Below are 24,394 nucleotides of genomic sequence, written 5' to 3' on the forward strand. Positions count from 1 at the left end.
CAGGTGGTCCTTTTTAGTGACCTTGGCAACCCCCACCAAGCAGTGCAGTCCATTGCTCCACCCCCTTGAATCTGGGCGGATCCTGTGACTGCTTTGACCAATAGGACGTGGGGATGGAAGGTTTGACCAATGGGACATAGGGATGAGAAGTTTGACCAATAGGACATAGGGATGAAAAGTTTGACCAATAGGACATAGGGATGGAAGGCTTGACCAATAGAACACAGAGATGGAAGGCTTAACCAATAGAATGCAGGGATGGAAGTCTTGACCAATAGAACGCAGGGATGGAAGACTTGACCAATAGAATGCAGGGATGGAAGGCATGCCCAGCCAGGTCCAGGCGTGGCCCTTAACTGTCCTGGTAGCTTCTGCTTCCAGGCTCTCAGAGGCCAGCCACCATGTTCCAAGTGCATGTTTTCCAAGACCGCTGTTCTGTAAGAAACCCAAGCCATGTGGAGACAAAGAGAGTGGTCGAGGAGCACTGAGGCCCAGCACATTCCTGAAGAAGCCACTTTGTAAGTGAATCCTCCAAACCCTGACCCTGACTGATGCCACCGAGATCAGATGCAGGCTGTCTAGGCGAACTCTTGCTGGTACCCAAGAGCTGCACAGATTTAAGCTATTAAATCCGGAGATAGTTTGTTATTCAGCAAGATAAATAATCAACCAAGACAATAGCAAATGGTCCACTGAGCGAGCGGATCCTGCGACAGGGGGACAGGTAGAGGAACGGAGGGTCCAGACTCACCTCTCAGAATAATCCCAGAGCCAGGAGGAGAGCTTTGAGGCATGAGTGTCGACAGTATTGCTTCTTCTTCATTTTTACACCACTCTTTCCTTCTAGATGGAGAGAGCTCAGATAGCATAACACTCGTAGCCTCTCTCTGCTCCTGCACCGGCTCCCACCCCCCACCCCCAGGAGGAGTTGCTCAGTCTGGTTGGTCAGTTTAGAAGGAGAAAGTGGACACGTGTGACTACGCCCTTTCCCGCCTCTTCCCCTGCTCTGTTCCCCCCACACCAAGTTTTACAAGGTAGCCCTGCAGTTCCCTGTGCATCTCCCCTCTGTCCTGTGAACTCTGGCTACCTTATTCTCCCCAGACTCTCAGCATTGTCTCCTCAACTCAGGGAGTCTGCCAGGCTCTGCCTGGGTTGCCCTCCCCTGCACTGCGGCCTGGAAACTCTCTCCAGGCATTAAGCTGGAACAATCTTAAGGCTCACTTCATTTGTATCCATCCTTCAGGGGTCACTGTCCTTCCTTCCTTCCTTCATCATTGAACCTTGATCAGTTTATGAGGTAGGTACTCATATCCCCATTTTACAGATACACCAAAATGAGGCAGGCACCAGCATTACCCTCATTTCACAGATGAGTAAACTGAGGCTTAGAGAGGTTAAGTGACTTGTACAAGTTTGCTTAACAAGGAGCAGGACCAGAACTTGGACCTGGTTCTTTCTTTCTTCCAGGATCTGAAACACCGCACTCTACTACCTCTCCAAATGCATGCCATAACCAAATGTAACTATTCCAGGTCATTCTCCACTGCCCAGGTTGTTGTATTTCTGTGTCCTTATCTAAAACAATAGGGAATAAGAACCTGCCCTGCAGAAATAATAACATGAATGAGCAAGATATACTGACCTTGATATTTATTGCAGTTTCGTTTATAATTTTAAAAAATTGGAAACATGTGCCCATCAAGAAGAGGATGCTTAGGGACTTCCCAGGTGGTCCAGTGGTTAAGACTCCACACTTCCAATGCAAGGGGCGTGGGTTTGATCCCTGGTCAGGGAACTAAGATCCCACATGCCCTGCGGTGCTGCCAAAAAAAAAAAGAAGAGGATGCTTAAATACATTCTGATACATCCATACAGTGGAGTGCTGCACAGCTGTTAAAAAGTATCAGGAGGATTTATATGTATTGGCACTAAAGATGTTCAATCTCTCTCTATATATATATACATACACATACATATATATGTAAAATAATAGTACGTTGCTTTTTTAAAAAAATCTGTCTGTCTATTGATATCTCCAGTCCCATGCAGGTCCATGAGGAGGAACATTGCTCTGCTCCAGGCAGCCATTCAGGGACCCAGACTCCTTCCATCTTCCGTCTTTCATCGCAGCAGAAAGAGAAGAGAGAGAGTAGAGGATCAGGTGTGGGAGATTTTTATGGGCTGGGCATGGAAGTGGCAGTCATTACTTCAACCATATTCCATTGTCCACCCTTGAGCATATGGCCACTCCTCCGCACAGGGGAGGCTGGGAGATGTCATCTAGCTGTATGCCAGTAGGTGGGCTTGGTGAGCATCTAGCCAGCCTCGGTTGCACCAACTGATATGTACCTTTTAAACCGATTCATATAAAAAAAATAAGTATGTGCATGGATATATTTTTAATATGGAAAAGTCTGGAAGGATGTACATTAAGCCGTTCCCTCTCATGAGTGAAAGGGAGACTTTCACTTTATATGTCTGTATGTTATTTTTCAAAATGATGGCACATATTTTCTGTGATTAACACTTAAAGATGTGTATGGGACTTCCCTGGTGGTCTAGTAAGACTTTGGGTTCCCAGTGGAGGGGGCCAGAGTTCGATCCTTGATCGGGGAACTAGATCCCACATGCATGCCGCAACTAAGAGTCTGCATGCCGCAACTAAAGATCCCACATGCCACAACTAAGACCAAGCGCAGCCTAAATAAATAAATATTTTTTTAAAAAACACTTAAAGATTTGTAAAATGATATTACGTTGCTTTTCTTAAAAATGGCTTTGAGCTACAGTAATCAAGACAGCATGGTACTGGCACAAAAAGAGAAATATAGATCAATGGAACAAGATAGAAAGGCCAGAGATAAACCCACGCACAAATGGTCACCTTATCTTTGATAAAGGAGGCAAGAATATACAATGGAGAAAAGACAGCCTCTTCAATAAGTGGTACTGGGAAAACTGGACAGCTACATGTAAAAGAATGAAATTTGAACACTCCCTAACACCATACACAAAAATAAACTCAAAATGGATTAAAGACCTAAATGTAAGACCAGACACTATAAAACTCTTAGAGGAAAACATAGGCAGAACACTCCATGACATAAATCACAGCAAGATCCTTTATGACCCACCTCCTAGAGAAATGGAAATAAAAACAAAAATAAACAAATGGGACCTAATAAAACGTAAAAGCTTTTGCACAGCAAAGGAAACCATAAACAAGACGAAAAGACAACCCTCAGAATGGGAGAAAATATTTGCAAACGAAGCAACTGACAAAGGATTAATCTCCAAAATATACAAGCAGCTCATGCAGCTCAATATCAAAAAAACAAACAACCCAATCCAAAAATGGGCAGAAGACCTAAATAGACATTTCTCCAAAGAAGATATACAGATTGCCAACAAGTACATGAAAAGATGCTCAACATCACTAATCATTAGAGAAATGCAAATCAAAACTACAGTGAGGTATCACCTCACACCAGTCAGAATGGCCATCATCAAAAAATCTACAAACAATAAATGCTGGAGAGGGTGTGGAGAAAAGGGAACCCTCTTGCACTGTTGGTGGAAATGTAAATTGATACAGCCGCTATGGAGAACAGTATGGAGGTTCCCCAAAAAACTAAAAATAGGACTACCATACGACCCAGCAATCCCACTACTGGGCATATACCCTGAGAAAACCATAATTCAAAAAGAGACATGTACCACAATGTTCATTGCAGCTCTATTTACAATAGCCAGGACAGGGAAGCAACCTAAGTGTCCATCGACAGATGAATGGATAAAGAAGATGTGGCACATATGTACAATGGAATATTACTCAGCCATAAAAAGAAATGAAATTGAGTTATTTGTAGTGAGGTGGATGGACTTAGAGTCTGTCATACAGGGTGAAGTAAGTCAGAAAGAGAAAAACAAATACCGTATGCCATGTGCTAACACATATATATGGAATCTAAAAAAAATTTTTTTAAATAAAAAGGTTCTGAAGAACCTAGGGATAGGGCAGGAATAAAGATGCAGACATAGAGAATGGATTTGAGGACACAGGGAGGGGGAAGGGTAAGCTGGGATGAAGTGAGAGAGTGGCATGGACATATATACACTACCAAATGTAAAACAGATAGCTAGTGGGAAGCAGCCGCATAGCACAGGGAGATCAGCTCGGTGCTTTGTGACCACCTAGAGGGGTGGGATAGGGAGGGTGGGAGGGAGACGCAAGAGGGAGGAGATATGGGGATATATGTAGACGTATAGCTGATTCACTTTGTTCTACAGCAGAAACTAACACACCATTGTAAAGCAATTATACTCCAATAAAGATGTTTTTTAAAAAATGGCTTTGAGCCAACGGAGTTTAGAATTTTAAATGTTCACTAGGGGGCAGGAGAGATGTGCGTTTTGTGTGCTTCTGCTATTTGCTAATCATTTACTACATTTCTTGTATAATTTGTCATTTGTCATTTACTACATTTCTTGTATAATTTCCTCCTTCAGCAGGCCATCTGTAACGTTTGCTGAACTGTTTAAGAAAATGACAGCACAGCTTCCCTGGTGGCGCAGTGGTTAAGAATCTGCCTACCAATGCAGGGGACACGGGTTCGAGCCCTGGTCCGGGAAGATCCCACATGCTGTGGAGCAAATAAGCCCGTGCGCCACAACTACTGAGCCTGCGCTCTAGAGCCCACGAGCCACAGCTACTGAGCCTGCATGCCACACCTACTGAAGCCCAGGCACGTAGAGCCCATGCTCCGCAACGAGAGAAGCCACCGCAATGAGAAGCCTGTGCACCGCAACGAAGAGTAGCCCCTGCTCGCCGCAACTAGAGAAAGCCCATGTGCAGCAACGAAGACCCAACACAGCCAAAAATAAATAAAGCCAAAAATAAATTAATTAATTAAATAAATTTTTTAAAAAAAGAAAGAAAATGACAGCAACCAGGCCTCGCACACTGGCGGGCTTCAGCTATGGGCTCAACCATCCCATTTTAATCGGATCCTCAAGGCTATGGTTACCTTATGTGTCAGGACTGAAAATGCGTGTTTCATACTAGCTTTCAAGCACCCAGAGCAAGAAGTCTGTTCACTTGCCCGAGGAAAGGCCAAAGTACCGTGAAGCCAATGTACTACCTGCTCTGCTGGGATCAGTCTGGGAGATGCCACATTTAGATCATGGAGTGATGACCCAGACATCTGTCCCCACCTTTTTGAGGAGGTATGTGGACACTTCCCCAGTCTCCTGAGCACGGCAACCAGATCGGGGACTAAACCATTTGGGGGCATGGGGGAATGTGGGGGAACTCATGCTCACAGGAATGAATAATGAGCAAAATCTCAATGAAAACAAAATCACTAATGTCATTTAAAGTCACTAAAACATTTGTCTCCTCTGTTTGGACTTTCCTGATGCTCCGAATCCGGATGAATACCCTCACACCCAGACAACATGGTGGGCACCCCCCGCTGGAATGTTCATCATAGCCAGTCTCATAGAAGAGTTTGCTGGGGACTGAGAGTTCCACCCCCAATTCCCTTGGAGCTCCTGGAGACCAGGAACCAGGTCTTGTTTGTCTTTGTTTTTCTCAAGAGGCCAGTACGCTGAGGACATGCAATCTATGTGAATGGAACGGAACTGAACTGAACAAATACGGAGCATCAGGTAAAATGCTGCGGGGTACCTAAAGAGAAGTCTGGGTGAGGGAAGTTGTAGCACAGTGGTTAAAACATGAGCCCGGGGGGAATAAAGTTAAAAAAAAAAAAAGAGTGTGGAGCAGACTGACTACTTACTAGAAGTGTGTCTCTGTGTAACCCACTCAGTCAAGGGAGGGGAGAAGATGGACGTGGCTGCCCTCCTTCACCAGACCAGGAGGGTTAGACCCTAGCAGCTGTTTGGACTGTGTAACCCTATCCACATGGCCAGCCCCGATTGGACCGGGGGTGAGCCTCTGACTGGAGCTGGGCCAATCACATCATCTCTCTTGGAACTCAGGTTTGGGAATGAGCATCCTTCATGGGTCTGGTCTGTTAGCTGAGGTGGGAGAGGAAGGGACCTGGGGGTGGGTGGATAAGGGGCCGTGTGGGCCGTTGGTGAGGTATTGCATTTCCTGCCCTTCGGTTCTACCCATGAGACACCCGCGTGCTTTCTAATAAATTCTTCTTTTTGCCGAGCCATTATTAAATTGGTATCTGTAACACGTGACCAAATAAATACTCCCTGATCTAGATCCCACCCTCCCAGGATTACTGTGAGGGTTGAAGCAGTGACCAGCCGCCAGCAGCCCTCATACCGCTGCTACTATTATTAATGGACTCCACCTCCCCTTCTGATCTGCAATAATGATATAGTGAAGAGATCATCTCTGTCCTCAGGGAACTGACGGTGTGGTTGGGGAGTTCAGGCAGGGACATGTGACGTGATTGTCAACAATCCAATCTGAGATGAGCCCTGGAGCCACCAGTCTCACTTTGGCTGGTTTTATTTATTTATTTATTTATCTATTTATTTATTTATTTTTGGCTGTGTTGGGTCTTCATTGCTGCACGCGGGCTTTCTCTAGTTGTGGCGAGCGGGGGCTACTCTTGGTTGCGGTGCACGGGCTTCTCATTGTCGTGCCTTCTCTTGTTGCGGAGCATGGGCTGTAGGATGCAGGCTTCAGTAGTTGTGGTACGTGGGCTCAGCAGTTGTGGTTCGCAGGCTCTAGAGCGCAGGCTCAATAGTTGTGGCGCACGGGCTTAGTTGCTCCGCGGCATGTGGGATCTTCCTGGGCCAGGGATCAAACCAGTGTCCCCTGCATTGGCAGGTGGATTCTTAACCACTGTGCCACCAGGGAAGCCCCAAAAGCCCCGTCTTAAAAAGGCTCTCTTAGCAGGCTCCTGGCCACCTCGCTGTTCCTTCCACCGTGGATTCTGTAGAGCTGTGTAGTAGTCGTCTGGTTCATCCTTCCCTGGACTGTTGGGAGAGGACCCAGAAGCACTCTTGCAGGTACTGATTGAGTTCCTTCGCTGTGTTGCTGCCACGTACATAAGCCAGACATGGTCCTAGTACTAATAATGTTTTTCATTTTCTGTATCCTATGATGTGTTTTTTTTTACATTGAAATTTTATTTTTATATTTACTTATTTATTTATTTTTAATTGAAGTATAGGTGATTTACAATGTTGTGTTAGTTTCAGATGTGCAGCAACGTGATTCAGTTATGCACACACACACACACACACACACACACACATACTGAGTATAGTTCCCTGGGCTATACAGTAGGTCCTTGTTGGTTATTTATTTTATATATAGTAGTGTGTATATGTTAATCCAAAACTCCTAATTTATCCCTCCCTCTCCCTGTCCCCTTTGGTAACCATAAGTTTGTTTTTCATGTCTGTCTCATGAAGTTTTGACATCTTAAAAGTCTTGCTGGCTTGGGAGAAACTAGCCAATTCTTAGAGATAGGAAAGGGAGCACACTTTCATATGCAAACCAACCCATCCCCAATCACCTTATGAGAGGACATGCCTGCCTTCATATGGTTCTCTAATTTCTTGTATCTGTTATGTAACTCTCACACACCACACCAATATTTCCTCTGCCCTAAGTTATCCCAGGGCCAGGCAACTAGAGTGCACCCCTTTTTCCAGAGCCCATTGGAATTATTCACACTAGTCAATCCTAAACTGTTTACCCTGCCCTGCCTTGCCTTTCCTGAAAAAAAACCCAATAAAGACTCTGTCCTCAGCTTCCCTCTCACTCCTGCTTCTGCCTCCTGACCACCCTGGTGCTCCCCATGTGGTCCTGCATGGTATGGTGTGCCCCCTTCTCTCAGGAAATGTAAGTAATAAATTCTCAACGGCATTGGCCTCTCCTTGTTGTCACTCAGTCACCTCCATAAATTAAAATCCCATGGGTACAAATGAGACAGTCCCTGCTTGTAGGAGCTCACAGTGTCCTGAAGGGGACAGACATTAAACAGATACAAGAAATTAAAGAACTATATGGAGGTGTGTGCTATCAAGGAGACATATAGGATGCTGCAAGGCTCTTAACCCTCCAAGATGCCAAGATGAATGTCCATGGATTTTGCCTCATCAGCATCTCTTCCCCAGATATTGCTTTGAGCATCACCCGTCCCCACTCCCAGTTTCTGGTTCTGTGGCATCCACTCCCAAGCTTTCTTGCATTTGGTGCAATTCTCAGGCCTGGCCGATTTATGCACCCTACCCCCCCACCCCCTGCCTGCAGTCATTGGCTCAGGGACAGGCATGTGACTCAAACTAGGCTAAGGAGAGTCAGCTGGTACCCAACTCAGCCACTGCACAGAGAGAGATCACTTGGGAATAGAGCCAACCCAGAGGAGTAATGTCGTAGTTTGAGAGCCTAGAGGTAGCTGTTGGTCCTGGCTGTAACCCTGGTTTGCTAGTTATGATGTCCAACAAACTCCCTTTTGCCCTAACCGAGCTGAACTGAGTTTCTGACAGTGAAATCAAGCATCTTGACCAGTACAGGGAACTGGCCCTAATGTTGGGGGGGGGGGAGGTCAGGGAAGGGTTTCCCGTAGAAGTGGCAGTTAAACTGAGAAGTGAAAGATGACTAGGAATTAGCCAGGTAGAGAGGAGGGAGAGAGAATATTCTAGACAAAAAGAGCAGCATGAGAGAAGGCTGTAAGGTAGGAAGAACGAAGCTGTAGGAATTTGTTTGCTTTCATTACCTTGCATGTGTTCTCTTATAGCTATAAACACCTTTGATGAATAACCTTTATTAAATAAGCTCCATGACCCTTATTAACAGTAATGTCCATTTATAAAGTACTTTTAAAAAAATTATTATTATTATTTATTTTATTTATTTATTTTGGTTGTGCTGGGTCTTAGCTGCGGCAGGCGGGCTCCTTAGTTGCGGCTCACCGGCTTCTTAAGTTGCAGCACATGTGCTCCTTAGCTGCGACTCACCGGCTCCTTAGTTGTGGCATGCATGTGGGATCTAGTTCCCTGACCAGGGATCGAACCTGCGTCCTCTGCATTGGAAGGTGGATTCTTAACCACTGCGCCACCAGGGAAGTCCCTATAAAGTACTTTATTGTTTTAAAATGTCTTGTCATTTGATATGTCATGATTTATTGAATATATTTGGTTCCACTCTCACGAACCCCTGACTGGGCCTACTATTCAGACTGATTTTCTGCTTTGCACCCAGACGTTTGGACCTAAAAGACTGACTTAGAAGCCTAGAAGGACTGGGGACAGCTTTGGGAGTGGGGGGGGGTGGTCTGGGGCCAAGGGCCAGTTTTGCCTGACGATGCAGCTGCCACGAGAGCTGAGCAGTGCGGCTCTGGCTCAGAGCAGCCATTCATCAGAGAGATGAATTTGTCAATCTTTGGCTTTGCCTTTGACCCCTAGAGAGCTGGAACTGAGGACTCTGGAAATTTGGCCGCCACCCAGGGCCAGCTCTCAGTTACAGAATCAGCAAGCCTGCCAGAGTGTGCCGGCAGATGCGAACAGGAATCTCTGCAACGTCAATTACCTTTCCTTCTCCCTCCACCTCTTCCAAATTCTTTTCCCATCACCAGATTATTTAATTTATCTGAGGGAAACAGGAGGGAAAACCGAGTTCGTTTTGTGTTACTTCTTTGTACTCCATCTTGGGCCAAGAATAGCGAGCAGGGGGCAGGATGTGAACATCCCTTGTGTTACTAAAATTTGTTGTTATTTATACTTGCATTATATGATTTAACTTTGACTCCCCAAGTTACAAACTCTTTGGAGGGAAGAACCGATCGTGCACATTTTTGTAGGACCCATAGCAGCTCACACAGTGCCTAGCCCTAAGTAGGATCTTCGATTCTTAAACCAATGACTTTTTCTGAACTCATCGCCGTGCTAGAAAAGGCCCACAGCTGAGACCCAGGCTGGAGGATAGCCTGGTCCCCATTTGGGGGTCAAATGAGTAGAGCAGGCAGGGGTCGCTGTGTCCTAATGGGTTGGGCCCATTGGCAGGGAGACTCTGGGCCTCTGGGGACACTGAACCTTCAGGGGAGTCTGGCCCAGACCTGGCCAGGTGGCTCCTGCCCTCAGGGGCTGCTGAGTCTCAGGTAAGGGGACAGGTCAGGTCAGGCTGAACCCCTGGTCAGGTCAGTCCCCGGCCTGGAGCCTCTGGGAGGGCAGGGCGCACTGGCCAGGTGACTCAGCCAGCAGGGGCTGCTGAGACCCAGATGGAGGGAGGGAGGGGGGATTGGTCCCAGGCCTTGGCATGAACTATGGGCCATCGAGGGGCTCTGAATCCCGGGTGGCGTCAGTCATAGGCCTGGCATGGAGGCTAGAGTTCGGGTGGGAGCTCTGTGTTCCAAGTTGTGAGGGGGCATGCCAGGCCCTGGGCAGGGGAGGGCGCTGAACCCTGGATTGGGGTGTCAGTCCCAAGCCATGGTATGGAGACTACAGGCCAGCAGCGGGGGGTTGGGGGGGGTGGCTGAGTCTCGGGAGAGAGGGTCACGATAGCCTTTCAGCCAGCAGGGCAAGCTGAGTCCTGGTTGGGATCAGACTCAGGCTTTGAGCTGGAGACTCTGGTTCCACGGCAGAGGATGCTGAGTCTGGGGTGGTGTCCAACTCCAGGCCTTGGCGTGGAGGCTTCGCGCGGGCAGGGGACGCTGAGTCCCAGGTGCAGGCGGGGTGGGTGGGGTGGTTGTCGAGGGGGTGGGTCCCTCGCCCCGGCTTGGAGACTCCGGGCCGGCAGGGGGCGCTGAGCTCGCGGCGGCGCGGCAGCCGCCCGGCAGGTGGCGCTCTGGCCGCGGCCGAGGCCGGCGGGCGGGCGGCGGCGCGGCGCTGCGGCCGGCTCGCGGGCCCGGGGAAGCGGCGGCGGCGGCGGCGACGGCGGGAGCGGAGGAGGCGGAGCGGCGGCGGCTGGCGGCTGGCGGCTGGCGGCGGGAGCGGCGGCGGCCCCGGGCGGGCTGGGGCGCCGCTGGCCGAGCGCACAGGCCGCGGCCCGCAGAGCCCGCCATGCCGGCGCGGGTCTGAGGCGCGGCGAGCCAGGGCCGAGGCGAGCGGCGGCCGCGCCGGCCTGTGGCCCCGCAGCGGCCCGGCGCGGGCCCGATGAGCGGCGGCCTCGGCCTCCGGCGCAGCCCGGAAATGTCCGGCAAGATCGAGAAAGCAGGTGAGGCGCGCGGCCGGCGCGGGGTGGCCCGTGCCCGGGGCGGGCGGGCGGCCGGGCTCCCGGGGGGGCGCGGGCCCGTCGCCGCGCCGGGAGCAGAAGTGAAAGCGCCGCCGGGCCTGCCGGGGCGCGTCTCGGGCGGGCGGCGGGCCGGGCCGCGCGGCGCTCCCCGGGGCGCACGGCCGGCGGGGGCCGGGGTGCGGGCGCAGGGCCCCGCGGCCGGGCCGGTCGGTGCCCGCCGCTCGGCCCGCGGCGTGAACTTTGAGACAACGGCGGCGATCGGGGACGGGGCAGGGACCGCGGCCGCGTGCCCGAGTGGCCCGGCGGCGGGCGGTCGTCTTTCAGGCAGTGAACAGAGCAGAGCCATAAAATGTGTCATTTCTGATGAGCCTCGAGTTTATATTTAACCAGAAGTATCCACTTCGGAGGCTTCAAAGGAAGTGGGCAGGATGTGTCTGGGCGTTTTCAGGGCGCGGGCGAGCTCTCCTCTGGTATCAAGCTGAGCCCTGGAAGCGGGGCTTGTGGGGAGCCGGTTGGGTTGGGGGTGGGTTGGAAGTCCTGATGCCAACCCCATCCCTTTGTGTGCTCCTGGAAATCTCGGAGCCTCGCCTTCCGGTTAGCTGGGTTTTGCCCGGACGGGGAATAGAGTCTCCAAAGATTCTACTCGGGCCGTGCACCTGGGGCCCAGGGCTTAATTAGCGACACCTTGCAGGGCGCATCCTTGAGTCGCAGGTGAGGGAAGCGGGCGGTCCTGGGCTCCCTAGCGGGGACATCACTGGTTGTCATAACCTGGTACCTTGTCATCACCTTGGCAGCCAAGCTATGGAAGGTGGGAGCTTAGGGGGATGGATAGGGGGAAGGTTACACTGATTTTGGAAGTTGCTAGTTTCCCAGGTTGAACCAGGACACTTTTCGGAGAGGCGCCTCGGAAGTGGACCGAGCTGGCCGTGTAACTTGCAGGCTGTGGCTTGAGCACAGGAAGGAAATTTTCGTCGCCTTCTTTGAGGGTTTTCTGTGTATCCGGCTCTGTGCTGAGCACCTTAAACGTATGGCTTATTAAATCTAAGTAGATTCTCTGTGACAGAGAACATGGTCCCGGTTTGACAGGCTTGGGGGCTCAATGGCTTCTCGTAGGCCGCCCGGCCAGACAACAGTGGGCCGGGCCCTGATGCCCTGCTCTCTGAGTGGAAGCCTGGGTGCCTTCCTTGGGGGCAGGGCCCTTGGCTTCAGGTGCTGCTTCTTGGGTATTTCTGTCACTGTTCTTCAGGGCCAGGGCCGTGTCCAGTGACCAGGAGTTTCCTCCCAGCACACATGCCGTTCCAGAAATAACCTCTGGTTAATATATGCAGTGTTTCTCAGGATGCGTCACATCTCTGAATGGTATTGATGGGAAACTTGGCTGGTTTATTTTCAAAATAGCATTAACAAGGTTTTGTCTAATTATAAGGATAATTGAAAAATTTGTCAATCAGGAAAAGCCAAAAGAGCACAGTGAAAAGCACCTGCCACCCCACGGGCTGCTTTCCACAGCTCAGCCCTCTCAGAGGAGCTGCCACGTGCATCCTCTACTCCCTGGAGAAAGGAGGCCTGAGGCCAGTTCTTTTCGGCCCAGGTTATGCCTGGGCACCTCCATTGGCCAGGGGCTGTAGTAGATGCAGAAGCCAGGGGTGCCTGCCTTCGGAGAAGCTTGTCTGTGGGTGGGAGAGCTGGCTCCAGCATCACCCCTGGGCTGCCAGGCCTCGGGAACTGTGGGGCAGCAGGAGGCGGGGCCCGTGGGCACAGGTGAGGGGTGGCCTGTGCGCTGAGGGCATGGGGAAGGCTCTGGAGGAGGGCGAGGGTGCCCCACGTGGAGGTGGGGGAAGAGGCCAAGCAGGGGTTGTGGAAATCTCAGGAGGAAGATGCATGTGGTGGGAGGCGGCTGAGCTGAAAGTGCTGAGGTCGGCAAGACCAGAGATGGCACCTCACGTGGAGCTAGCGGGAGTTCTGTCCTTCTAGTGTAAGGTCTTCTGCTGTGAGTCACACACAACTGTCGAGGAAGCCTGGGACACTCTGGAATGAGGGGTACACCTTCTCGGTGGTTTCTGCTGGTCATTGTGGGTGGCTTTCAACTTTGCATTTTGATGAGATTTCCCGTTCGGTTTCTAAATGGACCTACTGTGAAGTCACGCGCAAAGTGTTTCCTAAAGGAAGGGTCCTTAGGTGAAGTGGCGCCTCCTGTTAGCAGGTGAACAGTCTCTGGGGAATTACAGAGCCTGACACCCGGTCGGTGCTCACTGTTATTAGGTTTTGCTATTTTCTGTTGACTTGAGCAGAAGAGTTGCTTACATGTGTTCATAATCTCTTCTCCCTGATAATAGGACCAGTGCTTTCACTTCTCAGGGCTTAAGGGAGCCAAGGTTTTTTGAGTATAAAAGAAAACTTTGTGCATCCCTTACAGCCCCGAGACTCTTGCCCATCCTTCCCACCTGATACCTCTCGTGAGCCGCAGCCTCTTCAACCTCTGGGGGAGATCTTTTTGAATCTGTCTGTGCTGCTTTTCAACCTGTTTACTTACTGAGCAGTGCCTGCCTGGGATGGGGGTGTCATACATACTGCCCTCCTAGGAGGGCCTACCCTTCTGTAGGGACCAGATTGGCTGTCTTCAGTTATCTGCTCTGGGCCCAGTGGGGGATGAAGACAGTCTGGGTTCCAGAGGGTGGCACAGGATCAGCTTGCTAGCTGGTTGGGCCAGTCCAGTTAGGCTTGGTGGAGAAGGGTTGAATTTGGAAGGCCAGGAAGAATGCTGGAGTGGAGGGGGAGGCTCCTTGGTGTCTTCCAGAGATAATGGGGAGGCGGGGAGTGAGTGGAGCCAGACAGATTAGGGAGCTCCCGGGGTGAGCTTTCGGGCAGGCCTGGCAAGGAGAAGAGGCGCTTCCCTGGGAACTAAGAGGGACTTGTTCTGGAGGACCCACACTGGCGGGAGATGTGTGCAGTGCTGAGGCCACTTTGGGGGACCAGTGAACCTGGTTCTGGCGTGTACGCAGTTACAGTGGGTCTCAGCGTGCTCATGCTTACTCCCAGCAAATGCACTAAGCGGAGGGAATTGAAGCCTTAATGCTTCTGGAGCTGAAACACCTCTCTGGCCTGGTGAGCAGAGGTGACAGACTGGTGGCTGTGGGCTGGATTCAGGCAATAGATGTGTTGTGTGTGATCCATACACGTTCTTGGAGAAAAAGGAAAGAATTGATGGTCAGTATTTAACAATCAGGAAATGACTCACAAATCTCAGGTTTCTGGTTCTTTTGGAAAATGAGCAGCTCTAGTAACCCTGGGCGCTTGTTCCTACGAGGCCACTGTGGCGGGGACCTCCCACTCCTGCTGCCAGCCCCAGCGCTGATTCCTGCTTCCCACTTGGACTGTTGACGTTTGAGTTTGCATCCCTCTCCTTGCAGAAATCACTCGTGTTTGTTTGCTTTTTATCTGGACTTTGAAGTCTTTGCCCCATTCCTTCATGGATTTATTCTTTGATCCCCTTGCTTGGCACTGATCGAGCTCCTGCTGTCCGGCGCTGTGCAAGGCTCTGGGGAGCCAGCGGTGAACTCGGCAGGCATCATGCCGCCACACAGGCCTTACCTCTGGCAGTGTGGGGAGCGCTGGGGGGGTTACAAGGGATCCCATCAGACTCACGGTGGGAACTGCCTCTGTGAGGGGCTGAGATTTCAGGTGAGCCGTTAGCTGGGTGCAGCAGGGCGGGTAGGGAAGAAGGTGGCCTCAGTTTCACCAGTTGTCCTCATCAGAGGGTCTCAGGTGCTCATTCCTCAGTTCATTTATCAAATAGTTTATCCAGAACCTCCCAAAGGCCCAGAGTTTCTAGTGTTTGGGATACAAGAAAGATTTGTGCTTCCTGGGCCATACCATCCAACTGGGGCAGACGATAAAAGTAGAAGTCATAAAGATATAAATTACGCAGGTTTTTCTATTTGTTTGTTTGTTTGGGGGGGGGTCTTTCCCTGCTGTGTATTTCCAGCAGACCACTGGGAGTCTGTCTAGGAGTTTCATCAATTACTGAACCCTCTGGCCACTCTCTAGGCCCCCTGTGGCCTCAGGCTACTCCGAGGGGCTGCTGAAGTGGCAGCAGGCTCAGCCAGTGCCCTGCCCAAGGACTGAATACATACGGTGTCTCAGACTCAGGTGCTGTGTATTTCAAATGTGTGAAGATGCTTTCATTATAAATTAAAATGAAAAATTCATACTGTCTGCTGTCATAGAAACTTTTTGTCATTATGTATTTTCTCAGAACAGATAAAAAGTACAAGTGCAGTCTGTCACATGAGGCTGCACATTTTTGGCCTAGGAAAGAGTCCTTGTAGATCAGCGGTCACTGTATTTTGATCAATTTTAAACTCCTCTCAAATTTTACACTTCCTTTTTTTCCCCACAATTATCAATCTTTGCGCTCAAAATGTATCCAATCAATAAATACAACACTCTTATGGCACCTGCTAGTCATTCATTCCCTCACTCCTGTGGCACTTACTGCGACCCTCCACCCTCCTCGTTGGCAAACACTGTGCCGCCTTGCGGTGGCCCGGAGCCAGCAGGAGCCTGGCCCTCCCGGGCTCTCGGTCCAGGGGTAACATCAAGATGGTCTTGAATATTTGTGCAGTTTCTATAGTTTCCGCCCGGAGTGCATTGACAGATGACCTCATTTCAGTTGATCCCTACAACAAGTCCTGAGGACTAGAGCAGGGCCAGTTATCCCCGTTTTACCCTGAGGGCAGTTCAGGCCTGGGAAGGTTGGTGATTTGCCCAGGGTCACAACCCTGGTGCGGTGCAGGGCAGCGGGGCACCCACCTCTGCTCCGACTCCTCCAGCCCTTTTCCAGAGCACTGCTTAGAGCTTCCCACGTTGCTGGAGACACAGTAAGTAACTTTATCTTAATTATTGTTCATGTTTCTAAGTTTCTTTTCTGGTGTTACCAAAAAAAAAAAAAAAATCTCCGTTAAATTAGGGTAGGCCAAATGCAGTCTTTAGGCTGCATATGATACTAATATCACCGACAGTGCTGTACGGAGGTAAAAAATAACACAGATGCAGAGGCTAAATACGTCTTAAAAAATCAACCGCAGCAACCCCGGTGTTTCCTGGTCTCCTGAGCAGCTGTTGGCAGAGGTGGTTTGAATGGGATTCCTTGTAGCCAGCAGACCTGGTAGGAGGCCTGTAAAGATGAGTCATGTATGAGTTTGCAGAAAAATCATCTCCCAAACCAGCCTGGATTGGAGAATGCCTTGAGCACAGGGCTGGGGCTTACCTCAGTCCAGCTGAATGTGTTCCCGTTGCCATAATAAGATGACGCGCTGGAAGGAGTAGCGGCCTGGCAGGCTGCTCCGCTACCGCACCCACGCGGCCCCGCCGGGACAGGTGTTCCTCTGACTTGTCATCCACCCTGCCCCAGAGGCTGTTTTATGATTTAAAAAGAAACAAACAAGCAAAAAAAAAACAGTTTGTGAATTATTAAGGGATCTGTCATCTTAGGTTGTGGTCATTTGTTTTAGACCATTTGACCGTGTACGCAATTGTGACCTTGGGAGATTCGTTCCCTTTTCTGGGTCTCATTTTCTCCATCAGTGCCAAGAAGCGGGGCGAGGGAGAATCTAAAATTAGTGCTTCCTTGTTTTGTTTTGTTTTAAAGCATCAGGCTTTTTATAACATATAGGAAAGCTCTTAGCCAACCATCAATGGGGAGCACTTTGGACACAGCAAGTCCTTACCTCTCAGCTGTGGCCCCTGAGGCCCCTCCTTGGATCCTCCACCAGCACAGTGTGGAGACGCACTTCCTGGATGCGCTCAGCCTCCTCTTCCAAATTCGCCTTCCTTTAGGCTCTTCGTGCCTTCTCTTCCTCTAGCAGATAGTGAATTCTGTGTGAAGACCCCAGATAAACCCTTTGGATAGAACGATATTGTTTAGCTCATTCAGAAACCAAAGCCCCAGTTTCCTTTCCTCAAGTTAAAAATCAACAAATACAGTCTTAAATAGACCGTTAGCCCCTCGAGGGAGTGTGCCTGTCTGGTCCACCACGGGGTTGCCATCACTGTACCTACAACGTAGTAGGTGCTCAGAAACTATTTACTAGTGAATTTTATTAATGTTGTCAAAGAATGAACTTAGGTTTCTGATTCCAAGTCTCAAAATCAACTTTAAATGGAGCTTCTTCTGGGTTTTGAATTGCCAATTGAGATGTTTCTTGGTAAGTTAGTAGGACTAATACTCTGATAAGGGTATGCAGTTGGTTGGGGTTCTGTGTTAACCATATATACATTGATCAGTGTTCTGGTGTATTCTTCCGAAAATTGATGAGGGGGCTGAGATGAAATTCCCAGAACACTCTGTGGGGCGGAGGGCTCTAGGGAGTGACGAGAGGCAGAGGCCCGTGCAGCCCGGACAGTCTGGAGCTCCCGTTCGTGGTGACTGTGCGTGGTTCTGGGGCTGCACAGGAGCGAAGTACTCTTAGGCAGCGCTCATTCGCATCGAGCAGTTGTGATTTTGCCTTTCATTTACAAACCACAGCACATGCCAGCTCTGCTCTGCCTGCCAGTGTGACCAGCGCCATGATGGGAGGCCCTGTCTGTACTTGTTACTTTTTTCATTTGGCCTCTGAGCGTTATTTCGGACCAGCTCCCTGCACCGTCAGCTCTCTGTTTATGGAGTGGTTGTACAGTACACGCTGTCTTCGAGGGGCTGGAGAGGCAGGCTGTTGGTGTTCTGCTGGCGCCCCCTTTCTTCTATATCAGGGGGTTTAAGCAGAGTCTCTCTTGCCACTTCTTCCTCTTTGTGAGTGAAGATGCAGTGGAGAGACTTACCTAAATGGATTAGAAATCTGGCATCAGGTGGTCACAATTCCTCTTTCTCCCCACTTTTTTTTCCAGGCTGTGGGGTGGAAGATAGACGATAGTTCTCTGAGCCTGTCCTGTCCTGCAGTCTGGACTGCGTCTTCCTAAAGTACGGTTACTATGTCATAACAGCTCAGACCCTTCGTTCCCATTGGTCCCTTAAAGATGCTCTTTCTCCTTGCTTTTCATTGGCTTGCTGGCTCCACACAGTCATTTTACTGCAAATTAAGTTTCATGATCAGGAAACTCTACCCTGCTTTTACAGTGTAGACGAAATGGAACTGTCAAACCCAGGATGGTGTGTGGTGCCTCCTGGGCCGGGCACGAAAGGGCGGAGTTCAGGCATTTGGTGTGGACTTGACTGGACGCACACTGTGCTGTTAAGGACGGGAGCAGCCCGTGGGCCCCCTGAGCAGAAGTATGGTGCTTCTAGTCTTTGGAAGAAGGAAGGCGCGGACATGGAATGAGAAGACAGGACAGCGGAAGTCCAGTGGAATGAGATGGCGCCGCATAGCCACTTAGTTGGCCCAAAACAAGCAAACAGAAAAACAAACAAAACCTCTGGCTTACAAACAGTGGTTGTATTTATTTGCTGGGTCTGGATGATCACGTGTGCCCTCTGTCCTTCAAGTGACTATGAATAAATAGACGGATGGTTGTGCATGGGTCATGGATTTGGCTGCTCTCAACCTCTCCTTTCACTGATAAATACAAATAAGAGTAGTAGCTAACATTCATTAAGCACTTACCACGTGCTGGTACCAGGCTCTGTTCTGTGTATTTTACACACACGGTCTCCTTCAATCCTCACAACAGGAGAAAGGTACTGTTACGTTCTCCTTCTACAGAGGACAAAACTCCGACACAGAGCTTTTCTTTTGTGCGTGGGATCCTGAGATCCAAAATAGCTGAGATTTGCCTATGGTCATACCAAGTTGGGGCCAAGACAGGACTAAAGCCCATTTGACTATGTCCCATTTATCCATATTTTCATTGGCTGTGACGACATTGGACATTGTTCTCTTGGCTTTTGTGACTTGGCTCAAAATGAGCGTCCACATTTCCAGGGACTTTTCCATCACTGAGGTGGCTGCTACACTGAAAGGGCCACCTGATAATGTTGGAGGGGATGCTTGAGATGACATTGGTCCCCTGGCTATCCTGCTCCAGCTCTCAGGGGGCCAGGAAGCCCTGCTTTTTGCTGGGTGACCTTGGGCAAATTGCTTAATCTTTCTGAGCCTCTGGTGCCTCTGTTGTAACCTGATGAGGGGGACAAACCCATCTCCAAGCCCTTTCTAATGCTGATTATTTGTGAATCTAGTCTGCAGTATAAAGTGGGGTGTGTGTTAGGGTTGTTTTGTTGGTTTTTACTGACACTAGTGTTGCATGGCATGTAACTATTCATCATCATGATAAAACTTACATGATCCTTTGTAGCTTTCAAAACACTATTATAGGCATCAGTTTTTTTGCTCTTGTTTTAGGTTTTGTTTGTCCGTTTGTTTTACTATTAAAAGGTATTAGAGTAACACAGCGTTTTTCCCAGATGAGAAGGGTGACTGCTCACGATTGTTGAGTACTTCCTGTGTCCTTGGGAGTTTTACCTTTTTATTTTTTAATTTTTTAAAATTTATTTATTTGGCTGCAGCAGGATCTAGCTCCTGGACCAGGGATCAAACCTGGGCCCCCTGCATTGGGAGTGGGAGTCTTCTTCTTTTTTAAAGATTTATTTTATTATTTATTTATTTATTTAATTTATTTCTGGCTGCATCGGGTCTTAGTTGCAGCACGCGGGCCCTTTGTTGCAGCACGCGGGCTTCTCTCTAGTTGTGGAGTGCGGGTTTTCTCTTCTCTAGTTGTGGCGTGTAGGCTCCAGGGCACATGGGCTCCGTAGTCTGTGGCACGCGGGCTCTCTAGTTGAGGCGGGCGAGCTCAGTAGTTGTGTCGCACATGGGCTTAGTTGCCCCGTGGTATGTGGGATCTTAGTTCCCTGACCAGGGATCGAACCCGCATCCCCTGCACTGTAAGGCGGATTCTTTACCACTGGACCACCAGGGAAGTCTCTCAGAGCTTTACCTTCTGATACTTGTATGATTTAATTAGGTCTATTGTTATAAAGAGAGAAATGGCAAGTATTGTGCCATCTGACAGCTGAAGAAAGGGAGGCAGGTGACAAGTTGAGTGAGAGGTAGAACTGGTTGGGGAACTTGGGTTTCCTTCATCCCTTCTCTTCCCTGCCTTCGTGTGTGCTCCTCTGGTCCCACTGAGAGTCTGGATCTGGGGTCTGCTGCTCTTCTACCACAGAGCCACAGGGAGGCTGGCTGGAAGGCACTGTCATTGTCTTTGGTTGGAACCTGCTCTGGGATTCCCCTGGGGCTTTCCAGCCTCTCTGCAGGACTGTTAAGGTGGCTTCACATCTGCCTACAGATTTATGAAGCAGCTCCTGCTTTTTCCGTTATAGAGGTGGCTTAAAAAGTGCATTTGCTGAAAATATCGCAAGGGCATCTACTTTGGATGTATACCAGTGGGAAGTAGCCCTTAGTCGACATAGCTCTATCCACCCACCTACACACTCACCCACCCATCCATCCACCCACACACCCATGCATACATGCACCCAACACCTCTTCATCCATACAGCATTGGCTGAATGCTCACCAAGTGTCCAGCAGCCCTCCAAGGCAATGGGGGTACTGAGAAGTTTGGAGGCATCTGTGCCCTTAGGGAGTTGAGAATCTGGCCACCGCATGTGCTGTGTGCAGGAGACTTTTGATCTAGGCTTTCATACTTTTCTTAACACTCATCCACGTTAGAGGCAGCATGAGCCTGGGCTGGAGGTCAGGAGACCTGCTTCATGGCTCCTGAGTCTGCAGCAGTGGCCTGGATCAGTGTCCCTCTGAGCCCTCAGTCTCCCCATCTGTGAAGTGAGAGGGTGGGCTCATAGAGCAGCGATGGGGAGCTTCGACTGAGTCCTAAAGCTGTAGTTTTGGATCCCAGCTCTCCCCTGGAACAGCGGAATCCTGGACAAGTTGCTTTGCGTGTCTGAGCCTCAGTTCCTTATCTGTAAAATGGAAAAAAATTATAACAGTGCCTACCTTATGGTGTTGAGAGAGGATTAAACGAGATGATGTACAATAAAGCATGTTAGCAGAGTCTTGACACAGTAAACATTAGCTTTTGTTCCTACCTCATGTCCCCTTCTGCTCTAAAATTACCGTTTCCTTTAAAATGGCCATATGGTAAGTGAAGTTCGGACCTCAGCACTCACAGAAGAAGGGGAGGTCTTTGGGTATTGAGGTATTTCCTTGCAGGGTGTCTGTCTGTCTGTCTGTCCGTCTCTCTCTCTCTCAAGTTGAATTCCAGGGAACAGGTTTTTAGAAGTAAGTAATAAACCTCCAAAGAGATAATTTATGGGAAGAGTTGATGGCATTTCATTTCAGCTACACACGTGGCCCCAGCACGTGCAGTAGATGGAGGAAAAGTCCTGATTATATCCTTTTGTAAGTCTGTCTGAAAGGAACGGGCCTGTGCTCGTGGGCAGCGGCTTATCTCAGAGCCAGAGCAGGGCTGAGCAGGTCACCAGCAGGTAGGCTTTTGCTCCATCCCTAGAGACACCACCTCAGTTTCTCCTTGTAGGGGTGACTCTCAGGATTAACTAAACCATCTTTGTTCAACACTGAACGTGAAATTATCACAAGATGTTGCTTTTGTTTTGTGACAGCTAAAACACCACAAGCCATTCAAGGGCCTTGTGTACAGGTAACTTACAAATTGCATTGAACGTGGCAAGTGGGGTGGTTTCATACCCTATATTCCCCTTCCTTGATTGATTTTCACAGTTAAGATAAATGCAGAAATTCTAGTGTATTGTTCTGAGTCTTCCTTAACCTGTGCTCTCTTGGGCCTTTCTGATAAGAGAAAGTAAATGTGTGTAGTCTGCTTGCAGTTTTGTCAGTTCAACAAGCTCAAAGCACACAGCTATTTGCAGAGAGACCAAAGCCCAGTCAACCCTTTTCACTTGCTTCAGTCACTTGGTCCTGGACCTCTCATTTAATTACCATAACCACACCAATTTGTGCTTCTGCCTCAGCTTGTCAAGAGTACCTTGCAAATACTAATCCTCTGAGGTCATCAGAAAACCAAAGGTGCAGATCAAAAGCATGCTTTCCTGCATGAGCTATCCTTGTTTTATTCTGTTTATGGGGAGCTGTCTATTACTTACCCTAAATGTGCAAGATTGTAGAACGAAGTTTTTATATTTGACCAAGATAGGAACTGGACTAGGAACCTGGGCTCCGTTTCAGGCCTGTGTTGCAGGGAGGCCAAAGTACTGGTCCCAGCTTGGTAGTGAAATGCACCTACTACTGGGGAAGTTGTGTAGACTAAAATCATCTCGGGGAACATATGAAGTCACTGTCACCAGAAATGCTTGGAACTGTGGCATTTTTTGGATGATGGAGAGAGAACCAGCCTGAGTGTCTGGAGCCTTCCCTTCTGGCCTGGCACTGTCGCAGATGTGCTGTGTCCTCTGGGACAGGCCACAGCCCCTCCCTGGACCTTGAACGGGAATGGTGGTTCTTGAGCTTTTTAAGATCCTAAGTGCTGCTAAGGATCTGATAGAAGCCCTGTGGACCCCATCCCCAGGGAGAAAGATTATGTGTGGATGTGGTTCTACCAACACTAAATTCCTCCTACTGTATGATAGATAATAATTTACAAACACCTCAGGTCTTGGAAAGATCGAATGGGATCTTGGGTATCTGAATAATCAGGATTTAGTTTCTCCTAGTTCAGTCAGACCTGGGCTCAAGTGACAGTCAATATTTATACATTTCTGAAGTTTTGTAAGGATTCCATGAGGTGATGCTTATAAGCTGCTTAGCATAATGCCTATGTGGTTGAAAGGAGAACCCTTTCCCCTTCTGCATGAGAATGTCTTAAAATTTTACGTGTAGTAAAATTGACCCTTTTTTGGGTGTACAGTTCTCTGAGTTTTAACTCACGTGTAAATTTGTGTAACCACTACCACAGTCAGGATTGAGAACAATTCCATCACCCCGCTTTTTGCTGTCCCTTTGTTGTCAAACCCTTCCTCCACCTCTGGCTCCTGGCAACCATTGATCTGTTTTCCATCCCTATAGTTTTGTCTTTTCCAGAATATCATATAGCATGTAACTTTTGGGAATTGGCTTCTTTTACTCAGCATACTGACTTTGAGATTCATGAAGTTATTGTTTTTATGAGTAGTTTATTGCTTTTTATAGCTGAGTAGTATTCCATTGTATGGATATAATCATTGTTTATCTGCATAGAATTTGACTTTGGTTAACTAGCTCTGTTTCCTAGAAATAAAGATGGCATTTGACCAACAAAAAATCAAACAACTCAATTAAAAAAACTTGAGTAGACATCTCCAAAGATATGCAAATGGCCAATAAACACATGAAAAGATGCTCAACATCACTAACCATTAGTGATGTGCACATCAAAACCACAGTGAGATACCACCTCACACCCATTAGGATGTCTGCTTTCAAAAAATCAGACAATAGCAAGTGTTGGCAAGGATGTGTAGAAATCAGAACCCTTGTGCATTGTTGGTGAGAATGTAAAATGGTGCAGCCATTATGGAAAACAGTGGCAGTTCCTCAAAAAATTAAAAGTAGAATCACCATATGATTCAGCAGTTCTCCTTCTGAGTATATACCCAAAAGAAATGAAAGCAGGGACTCAAAAAGATATTTGTATATCCAGTTTCATAGCAGCATTAGTCACACAATAGCCAAAAGGTACCCATCGTCAGATGATGGATAAACAACAATGTGGTATGTACACACAATGAAACATTATCCAGCCTGAAAAGGAAGGACGTTCTGACACACATTTCAACATGGATGAACCTTGAGGACATTATGCTAAGTGGAAGAAGTCAGACACAAAAGGACAAATATCGTATGCTTCCACTTGTATGAGATACCTAAGGGTAATCGAATCATAGAGACAGAAAGTAAGTGGAATGGTGGTTGCCAGGGGCTGGCAGAAGGGAGAATGGGGAATTATTGTTTAACATTTAATTAATGTTTAAATTCAGTTTTACAGGACAAAAAGAGTCCTGTGATCTCAGCAGTCCCCAACCTTTTTGGCACCAGGGACAGGTTTTGTGGAAGCCAGTTTTTCCACCGGGGTGGGGGGGCAGGGATGGTTCGGGCGGTCACGTGAGTGACGGGGAGCGGCGGGTGAAGGTTTGCTCGCCTGCCGCTCACCTCCTGCCCTGCTGTGCCTGGATAGTAGCACAACAGCGTGAATGTACTTATTACCACTGAACTGTGGTAACACTTAAAAATGGTTAAGGTGGTAAACTTTATGTATATTTTACCACAG

The 24,394-nt window shown here is 48.9% G+C and overlaps 1 protein-coding gene across 4 annotated transcripts in view; it reads left to right on the plus strand.

Moving 5' to 3' along the window:
• Positions 1–11,052: 11,052 nt before the first annotated feature.
• RAPGEF1 (Rap guanine nucleotide exchange factor 1) overlaps positions 11,053–24,394 on the plus strand; it is a 139,814-nt gene continuing 126,472 nt past the window's right edge. For all 4 annotated transcript variants that reach the window (XM_061199716.1, XM_061199718.1, XM_061199717.1 and 1 more), the window contains exon 1: positions 11,053–11,146. In XM_061199716.1, coding sequence (XP_061055699.1) covers positions 11,086–11,146 — 61 coding nt within the window. In that variant the 5' untranslated portion in view covers positions 11,053–11,085. The remainder of the gene's footprint in view (positions 11,147–24,394) is intronic.

This window comes from Eubalaena glacialis, chromosome 9, assembly GCF_028564815.1.
Source record: "Eubalaena glacialis isolate mEubGla1 chromosome 9, mEubGla1.1.hap2.+ XY, whole genome shotgun sequence".
Classification (NCBI taxonomy): domain Eukaryota; kingdom Metazoa; phylum Chordata; class Mammalia; order Artiodactyla; family Balaenidae; genus Eubalaena; species Eubalaena glacialis.